The sequence below is a fragment of the Balaenoptera borealis genome (assembly GCF_965194805.1).
Source record: "Balaenoptera borealis genome assembly, contig: HAP1_SCAFFOLD_2162, whole genome shotgun sequence".
Taxonomy (NCBI): Eukaryota; Metazoa; Chordata; class Mammalia; order Artiodactyla; family Balaenopteridae; genus Balaenoptera; species Balaenoptera borealis.
Window position 1 is genome coordinate 23,021 of NW_028122116.1, and position 10,199 is coordinate 33,219.

General features: G+C 36.1%; 1 protein-coding gene across 2 annotated transcripts in view; it reads right to left on the reverse strand.

Moving 5' to 3' along the window:
• LOC309622338 (double-stranded RNA-binding protein Staufen homolog 2-like) overlaps positions 1-9,319 on the reverse strand; it is a 29,521-nt gene extending 20,202 nt beyond the window's left edge. The window contains exons 1-3 of one of the 2 annotated variants that reach the window (XM_082409439.1): positions 9,126-9,319; positions 7,734-7,841; positions 5,454-5,666 (exon numbers count right to left, since the gene is read on the reverse strand). In XM_082409439.1, coding sequence (XP_082265565.1) covers positions 5,454-5,666; positions 7,734-7,841; positions 9,126-9,272 — 468 coding nt within the window. In that variant the 5' untranslated portion in view covers positions 9,273-9,319. The remainder of the gene's footprint in view (positions 1-5,453; positions 5,667-7,733; positions 7,842-9,125) is intronic. The other variant, XM_082409440.1, reaches the window with a different exon arrangement.
• Positions 9,320-10,199: the final 880 nt, after the last annotated feature.

Genomic DNA, 10,199 nt, shown 5'->3' on the forward strand with positions numbered 1-10,199 from the left:
TAATGATAATAAATTGAACTTCGTCAAAATTAGTAACTTCTGTTCTTTAAAAAGGACAAGTCACAGGCCTGGAGAAATATTTGCAAACCACATATCTGATTAAAAAATACTTGTACCCAGAATGTATAAAGACCTCTCAAAATTCCATAATAAATTTATATTTTAAATGTATTATTTGTTATTATTTAAATTATTACTTAAAAATTTTTAAGCGAGCAAAAGATCTGAACAACACTTCATCAAGCTTCATGTGCTACTGTATATACAAAAAAATGCTCTATCATTAGTCACTGGAGGAATCTGAGCCAAAATGAGATATCAATATGCATGTATTTGAACAACTGAAATTTAAGACTATACTATGTGTTAGAAAGGATATGCAGATACTAGAATTATCACACATGGCTGCTGAGAATACAAAATGGTTCAATCACTTTGAAAAACAATTGGCAGTTTCTTAAAATGTTGTATACCTACTAAATGACCACACCACTCAACTCCTAAGTATTTACCCAAGAGAAAAAAAAGCATATGCCCATAAGACTTAGACACAAATGTTCACAGCAGCTTTATTTTTAATAGCCCCAAATTAGAAGCATCCCAAATATCCAACAAAGAGTGAATGGATAAACAAATTATGGTATATCCATTCAATATAATACTACTTAGCAATAAAACAGAACCAACAATTAACAGTTGTAACAACATGGATGAATTTCTAAATTATTATACCGAGTGAACAAAGCCAGTCAAAAAAAGAGTGGTTGCTTGGGAATTGAAGGTGGGGGGATTCCAAAGGGGAATGAGGAAACTTTGGGGAGCAACGGATAGGTTCATTATCTTGATTGTGGTCATGGTTTCACAACTGTACACATATATCAAATCATATCAAATAGTATGCTTTAAATATGTACAGTTCACTGTATGTCAATTACACCTCAATAAAGCTATTTTAGAAACCAACCAAATACCAGTTTTCAGAAAAACAAACATGTAGTAAAACTGTAAGATTAGGAAACATTAAACACAAAACTAATGATGGCAGGTTACATAAGGGAGGTGGTATCAGGATGTGACAGAAGAGGGTATACAGATAGCTTCAACCTTACCGAGAAATGTTCTATATTCAAGCTGGGTGGTAGGTCTCACTTACTCTTATTTAGTATGCTTTTTAACTTACATACACATCCTATATAACCTTTTAGAAGGCACTCTATTTTTAACTTTATATAAGGTAATGTTTATGAATAAAACTTGATAAAAGCTTTTTTTTTAAGTTTATGTATAGCCTTTTTAGTGGCTTCTAAAAGGTTTAAAAAAAAAAAAACCTTTGCAAATCAAATATTTTTTTCTGTATGCAAACTAACTTTCTTCATATATTATTCCTAGAAATGAAGGTTTGCATGTCCTATGGTCAGCACTTTATATCCACCTGTGAAAATTTACTCTAAAACAGGTATTAGAGACAAGGGTAATCACTAAGTTACAGTTTATATATGTTACACTAAACTTACAGAAGAGCCACTATATAGTCTTAGCTTTTCCTGTAGTTGTTGAGTCTCGACCATATCTAGCTTGGTGCTGCAGGTACAGCCTCTAAGTCAGATCCTGCAAGGTCTTTTAAATTATGTTTTGGGGATTTTGGGTTTTACCCAAAGAACAATGAGAAATTACTAAAAGATTTTAAGTAGAGGCATGACATGATCTGATCAGTATTTCTAAAAGACAACACTTTTAAAAAGATCTTTTGATGTCAAAAGTACTTGTAGGAAGAAGGCCAATTAAAAACCCACTGTAGTAGTTCAGGCAAGACATGAATGTGAGTTGGATCAAAAGGTTGGCAGGGAATGGAAAGAAATGGACCAACTTAGGAAATATTTAAGTGATGGAATCAATAGGGTTTGATGATTGACTCTATACAAGGAGTAGGAGAGATGTTAAAAAGGACTCCCAGGATTCTGTTTCAGCCGCTGGATGGGGATACCAGTCACTATGATAAGGAATGCAGGAGGAGGAAGAGGTTCAGAAGGGAACACGATGAGTTTTGGACAGAGTTTCAGGGGCCTGTGAACTATTAAGTGAGAGCCCCAACAGGCAGTGTCGCGCACAGAAGAGTATTTGGGAATCATCTATATAAGGACTGAATTGAAGCCCTAGAAGTATGAAGAGCAGCCTAGGAGAGAGAAAGAGAGGGAAAAGGCTGAGAACTTCAATACTGCAATAGTTGGGTAGAGGGGGAGAAGAAAGAAAAGGAAAATTTTAGCTTTTGATAAAATACTGGTTTCTACTTCTACTTACATACCAAGAAAATGAAAAAAATATATATTATAATGGAAGTAAAGAAGGACTGATGAGAAAAGACAAATACAGATAATAACCCGTAAGTCTAAGATTGAAATGCCAATGAAAAGGTAAAGGGAAGCTCTTGAGTCTCGCACTAGAAGATGTCCATGAAGATGATCACATAAACATGTACTTCCAATGGTATGTTGTCTTTATTCCTGTTTAATTTGCCTATTTTATAAGAATGTCTGTAAGTTCCAAAGACGCTGTTGATACAGATTCCAACGACAAAGAACCAGATGCATAAATCCAATCAGAGAATGATGGAGTTCTGAGAACGTTAAGAATGGCTGGTTTCTTCCCTTGATTGAAATTAACTACTAGCACCCTTGAAAATTAAGTTATTCCTTGGATAGCAAGTCTTAGATTATCATTCTACAAACCAGTAAGGACAGTCTTATTCAGAAAACTTTATCTCCAACATCAGAAAACCTCCTTTGAGGCCTCATCTTACAGAAGAGAACAACATTAAAGAACAGAATCTAAACCCAAAGACACCATCAGGGCAGGATTACATTTTAACAAGGTGACTCTGTAGAGTAAATTAAAATCCAAAAGGAGTTCACAACCAACCAGTTTCAAATGGGCACTGGCATCAGATGTGACTGGACCTGAAACCTGACTCTGCTCTGTGATCTTAGGGGAGTTTCTTAAACACCCAGAACCTCATCTGTAAAATGGGGATAATATCTACATCACAGAGTGATTAAGAGGATCAAATGAGACAATGTGATAATTTCATTATTCTAAATAAAATCAAGGTAAATCATCAACAGCTATTTCCTCTACTTCTGTTGCATAATAAGGAATGGTAGACCCTAGATGTAGAAGACATTTAAGGAAGTGACTAAAATGCTGAAAACCAAGACACTATCCAAGCTGATCCACTTACTGGCCCACTAGAAGGTCTGATCATACTCAAAATTATCTAGATTCCAACTCATTGTATGCATGCTGCTTTCTCAAAATAACCTTACATTTCAGAGAATATCTACAGACTTTAACATAAGACAGATATGGTACAAGAAACTCCAAGTGTGATGTATGTGAGGAAAATTGTAGGGGGGGAACCGAATCTGGGACTGGGGGAGGATCAGAGAAGGCATCCCTGAAGAAGTCAAGTTTAAGCTGAGATCTAAATGGTGGATAGGAAGAAAGTTCTAGAATAACATGCTTATATATTGGAGGTAGTAGCAAATTATTTTTAGAATTCAAAACGTTTCTCCCCCCTTTGTGGAATAACATTTAAACAATACTCTTGCTTTTAATGGCTATGGTTAAAAGTAACAAGAGTTATATTTATATTCTACTATAAAAAGTGATAGATCTTTTCTAGACTAAAGGCTTATTATTCTTAATTTATTAAGATTAGATTTAGTTTAACAGATTAGGTGGAAGTTAATGTGACCAGTTTTGCACTGCCATTCTGATGCAGAGCACTGTTCTTCCATCATGGAGAAGCTATAGATTTTATATATATAAAGATTTAGGAAAACAGACCATGGATACATTCATGCACATGTAAAATGTGAATAGAATTAGATACAAAATAACAATAGCTAATATTTATTGAGTACTTATTATTTGTATTGTTAATAAATATTTAATAATAATGACTAATACATTCTACGTAGTATTTCAAGTAACACATAACAATCCTGTGCAGCAAGTTCAATTATTATTCCTACTTTATAAATAGACAAGTGAAAGATTAGAAAAGTTAGGTAACTTGCTCAGGTCACAAGGATTCACACTCCAAGGTCATTTTCTGACTCTAATGGCCATTTTCTTAACAACCATATCCTACTCCCTGACCATGTGGTTAGAGCATATAAATGAAAGCCAGTCCTCAAAACCACTATGACTCATGATGAGTGGACCTATTTGGCGTTTATTTTTAGTCTACCTTGCAGCACAACGTAGAATGCTATTTCAGGAAATGCATAATCTACAGCCTCTCAGTGAAGTAATGACAGTATTCATTAAAAAGAACAAGTATTTATGTAGTTGTTTATATAGGTATTTATGTATTTATGTAAATATGTATGCATGTATTTTTAAATAAAGCAAAGGTACAAAAATATAAAACCTACAGAAATACTTCAATTGTACCATTGCAGGATCTAAACAAAAGAAATCCATCAAAGATAAAACGTACTTCACTTCTGTCATCCTTGATACTCTGAAGAAGTCTGCTAAATAAGCGAGGCTGAGCTAGCCGCTGATGCGCTGGCAGTGTAAGGCTTTCTCTGGGAGCAGAACTCTCGCTCCATTCACGTCACACACGCTGAGTGTCTGCAGGCACCGTCCTGTGCTAAGTGCTAATTCATCTCATTCCTCTGACCTCTGTCTTTTTTTTTTTTTTTTTTGGGTTAACGTAAATAAAATCTGATTCAGTAAAAGAAGGAGTTACAACATCTTGAAAAGCTGTGTGCTCTATATTCTTCTTTGACACGGTATTCATGCCTGAAAGAATAGAAACCAAATCGCCCCGCTGACCTCCTAGGGCTGCTATGGGGATTTAATGAGATAAAGCATGTGAAGGGCTGGGACCATGTCTGGCACACTGAGCGCTTTATATTTACTGGCTGCTTCTGCTGTCATCAGTGTGAGGATTACTCATATGATTATTACTCTGCACCAACCACCACGTCCTGAAATCCTAAGCAGTCACCATACAGCAGTGTGGTTTGCAGAAAGAACACTGGATTACAGATCAGTAGTTCAGGCTGCTGCACACAATAGGTGAATGCAAGTGAGCAAATTCTTTGACTATGTCTCATAAAACCTTATTTGTAAAATGAGCGGTAACATCTGCCTTACAGAATCATGATGAGAATTTTACCAAAGGTGATCATGAATGGGAAAGTATTTTTTAAACCATAAAAAACTATAACTATTTAAGGTATTATTATTTCATGAACAAACACAGGTATACAAGTGTCTAAAAGCAAAACAGAATTGTTATTCATTTATAGACACATGTCCGACCCTGATTTTGGGACTGTTTATAACCCACAGGTTTAAGTGCCTGGCCTATGAAAAAACTTTTAGCTACAGATACTATAATGTTTACATAGTAAAACTAACGTTCACAAGCATATACTTACCTTTACTATTGTTTTAGGGCGTTTTTTAAAAAACAGTTTTGGCTTTTCAACGACAGGAAGAGGTGGAAGTTTCTTAAGCTCCTGTAGGACAGTGGTTGCAGCGCGTTTCTTGGATAGTTTTTTGCTATTTCCCTCTCCTTCTGCAGAGAACTCTCCCACTGACACCCGAGTAACAAAGCTTTTCATATGTGGTGGTCCACTTTCTTTAATAACCTATTAAATGTAAGTAAAATATTCAGTACAGGCACTTAAGATGTGTTCTTATGGCATGAATCTTTCTTAATGTTCATATCATAATCAAGATGGAAACTATTAAGAATTATGCCAAAATTATAGATTCCTTCAATAAAGCTATTATGAAGTCATTATACAGGGACTATTCATTTATGATACTTATGATGCCTAATGAACTGAATTTGAAAAAACAGAAATCTAAATAAACACATTCAATTCATGGTCAAAATTGTGTTTTACTAGCTTAAAACAGGCAATTCTAATTATGGTTACCCTGTTTCTTATGCAACAGAAAATTAAGAACATAAAACATACCATATTACATTAGGTACACAGGCCATCCAGAATGATAATTTGCATATAACTGTGTACATACCTTTCTCCTCTGTAAGAGTAAGTTACTGGAGTGCCAGGACTATGTCTTATTGGAGTTTTATAACCCATAAAGCATCCTGCATGTGGAAGCCTCTCAAAAACAGGTTATGTATGAAAAATAACCTAATTTTGATGGAGACCTCAAAGGCTGTTTTACAAAAAGGAATGTTTACGCTCTGTGACATGGCCTTAAATAGGTAAGTAGATATGCCATAGAAATACCTAACTTTCTAGAGTAATGGATTATGAATCTGTCTGCTATAAATGTTCCTAAATCCTGAATTAATGTGCTCTTTTTAAGCTATACCAGTTTTGGGAGGAAAATGCCTTCCAAAACCTGAGTGCTTTATAGTCTCCTTCAAAAGTCTGACCTAAAAAAAAAAAAAAAACCCTATTTAAATAGTTTACCATTGAACATTATATTAAAAATCTGTCTTCTAATATTGGATACCAATTAGGAAAAGATACAGTATCTCAATAATCCAATATTATTGGGGATAAGGAATTTATGATAAGCATACTTTCCAAGTAATTTAAGTTGAAACACCAAAACTGTTTAACCACTTTGATGGACATCTTCCTCAATTAAAAAATATACATATATACTCTACTGACTAAATATTTAACCTCTTATTGTTCACATTAGATCATCATTATGAACATCAGAGATTCTATACTATACTATATTGATGCCTCTAAGGACATCTAAGACTTTTAAAACTGTTCCTCTTCACTGTAGCCTTTAAAAGGCCCCATCTTCCAATGACTTTTGAGTTATATGCAATTACTTTTGATAGGTTTTCCATATTTTCCCTATCATTTCTTGCTGGGACCAACAGGCCTTCAAGTACATTCTCTTCCTGCCTTCCTCATTTTGCTGCCTTTAGTCCCTATGGACTGAGAAATCAGATAACCCAATTTGTTAGGACTGTGTCTAAGAAAGCAAACAGGTTTTCAGTCGAGGTAAGTAGATCCGGCCAGTGAGAGTAAAATGTGGGAGCTTTCTAGTTGATGAACATCACATAATTTGAAGGAAGATAGATACTCATAGACTGTTTCAGCTTATTTCCTGGGTTTGGCCTATTTTCTAGATATTTGAGTTGCAAAATTAGTGACCTCTTAATAAAGGAGGTATTATAACAATTTAACATTTTTTCTCTTTTAAATGTCACACAATTTTATAAATATTTTGTGACACATTTATCTAGCTGTAAACTAAAGAGCTGCTTAATTACTTCTTGGTGACTTCTTAGTAAAGGTTAAATTTAAACATATTTTGGCCTCCATAAATTTAAAAGAAATTAGATATTAATATATACATGTCACTAAATATTAACTATACTGAATATTTTCAATGTGATCTTATCAAAAACACCAAATCTTATAGGTTACTACAAATTATCTTAAACTCAGCGAATAAATTTTATGATGAAACTTGAAATATCATGTACACAAAGGGCTTAATACAGAAAAGGCAAAGAGAATCAGCAGGAATCCATAAGTTCTATTTTCTCAGGGCTTGTATCATTTCATGATAGAGAGTTCAAACATAAGGAAGCACATTAATTCTTTCAGGGTACTAAAATTTTATCTGTCAATCTGATTTGTTTGTTTATTTAAAATAATAAGGAGCGAGGAGGGAAAAATGGGAGATCTCTGCTGAACACATACCTCAAAACTGACGGGCATATTTCGCTTCAGAGCAATTTCAAACACTAAGCTGATCTCAGACTTATTTGCATCTTTGTCATCATCCATTTCTTTTCCTGATTCACCATTCTAAATCACAAAAAATAGGATGACATTGAATCTTCACTTTGTAACAAACTTTACATGTATTTAACAATCAAGAGAACCTATCTAAAATACAATAGGAAACAGGAAACCAGAAACTGGATCTTGTGGATTTACATGTAACCACCATAGTCGAGGGCTTTGCTGTGAGGCTTCTTGTGATTTGGTTTTAGTTTTTTTCCTCAAAGTAGAAGGATAAATGCTGAGTGTGGAAATCTTTTACTCAATCATTCACTAATTTGAGTTTATCCTATGTCCTCCGACCCAGTTCTCTTTAGAGACCTCCATTACACACACACACACACACACACACTCACACTCACACTCACACACACACACACACACACACACACACTATCTCCACTGGTGTATGATATTTAATCTTCTATGAAGACTAAGTTGCAGAAAGAATGCAGGATGCAAACCAGGATTTTGGAGCTCTGTGCCAATTTACTTATTCACCTATTTAACACTTACTTCTGGAGGGCCTCGCATATACTGAACATAGTATAAGCATTAAAGAGATCAAGAGACAGTATTCCTGCTGTCAAGAAGCTTATGACTTAGTGGGAAAACAGATAAGCAAACAGATAAGGGTCATAATGAAAGTGTACAAGGACAAAAATTCTAAGTCTGCCATTAACTAAGATAAATCTCAAAGGGGGAAGAACAACAGGCTTGAGGAAAGGGAAACTGTACAGGTTGAACCGCACAGTTTCAAATAACTAAGTGCAGAACTCGCTAAGAAGGTGACTTTAGAGACATGCCTGGGCTGGAGATACTATTTTGAAGTCAACAGAGAAAGTAGCTGAAGCCATGCGAATGAGTGAAATTACTGAAGATCAGCCTCAATAACCTCACCGGTAAAATAAAGTAGGACTAAAAAGTTCATAAAGATCTCCTCCACTTTAAACTCCTTGATTCTAGATTAATTAATACAATGTAATCCATGCTCAATAAACCGTAGCATTCGATGCAAGGTAAATGAATGTTATTTCTCATCCTTGCTCACATTCCCAAATCCTGCCTTGCCTGGAAACTCCACAGGGTGAACCAAAGTGCTCAAAAGTAAGGTCAGCCCAGCAGGAACACAAGAGTCTAATATAGCACACAGGTAAGCTGAGCAGCAAATCGTAGCAGATCGCTACTCTAGTGGTCCTTCCTATCAGCAGAGATTTCCCTTATTTGTAAAAAAGCATTTGTTTGTCTTCTCAGTAACCTCCCTAGGCAACTATAAGAAACAGGCTGCAACATGCAGCAGTGACCCACCTGAGCTGACTTTTCCGGAATAGGTTCATTCTGCAGTGCTTGAAGGGCTTTCATTGCGGCATTGTGTCTAGCAGCTTGTCGAGTCTTTCCTTCCCCAAAAAATTCATTATTTCCTACAGTCAGCTGAACATAAAAGATCTTGGGCATTGGGCAATGATACCTAAAGTAAGAAAATAAAAATATTACCGTTAGCTCAATAAAATCACTCTATAGGGACTTCCCTGGTGGCTCAGTGGTTAAGAATCCACCTGCCAATGCGGGCGACATGGGTTCAATTCCTGGTCCAGGAAGATCGCACATGCTGTGGAGCAACAAAGCCCGTGCGCCACAACTACTGAGCCCGCACTCTAGGGCCCGCGAGCCACAACTACTGCTGCGCACCTAGAGCCTGTGCTCGGCAAGAAGAGAAGCCACCGCAATGAGAAGCCCGTGCACTGCAACGAAGAGCAGCCCCTGCTCAATGCAACTAGAGAAAGCCCGTGCGCAGCAACAAAGCCCCAACGCAGCCAAAAAAAAAATCACTCTATAATCATTAGTAAGATTTCTTTTCTTTAAAATGACACCAACCATATAATGCACCATACCCTCTTATTAACCCCAATAAAATTTTTTTTCTTCGTTTATTTACTTATTTGGTTGCGCAGGGTCTTAGTTGCAGCAGGCGGGCTCCTCAGTTGTGGCTGGCAGGCTCCTTAGTTGCGGCATGCATGTGGGATCTAGTTTCCTGACCAGGGATCGAACCCGAGCCCCCTGCATTGGGAGCTCAGAGTCTTAACCACTGCGCCACCAGGGAAGTCCCCCCAATAAAGTTTTAACCTCACGAATGTATTTATAAAAGATAAAATGTGAGTCAATATATCTATCGACAGTAAAGAATGTATGCTGATCTCCATGAAAAACATATTTTAGAAAACAACATTAAACATAAATACTGTAAAAATTATTTAATTATATCACAGAAGACTTCCTGGCAAGAAGTTTTCAGTCACATTTTGACAGAAGTGAACCAAATGGTCTGGTGCTGAAGGACTGGGACCTGCCACAGAGGTGAGAGACAAGCAAGACCATTTAGGT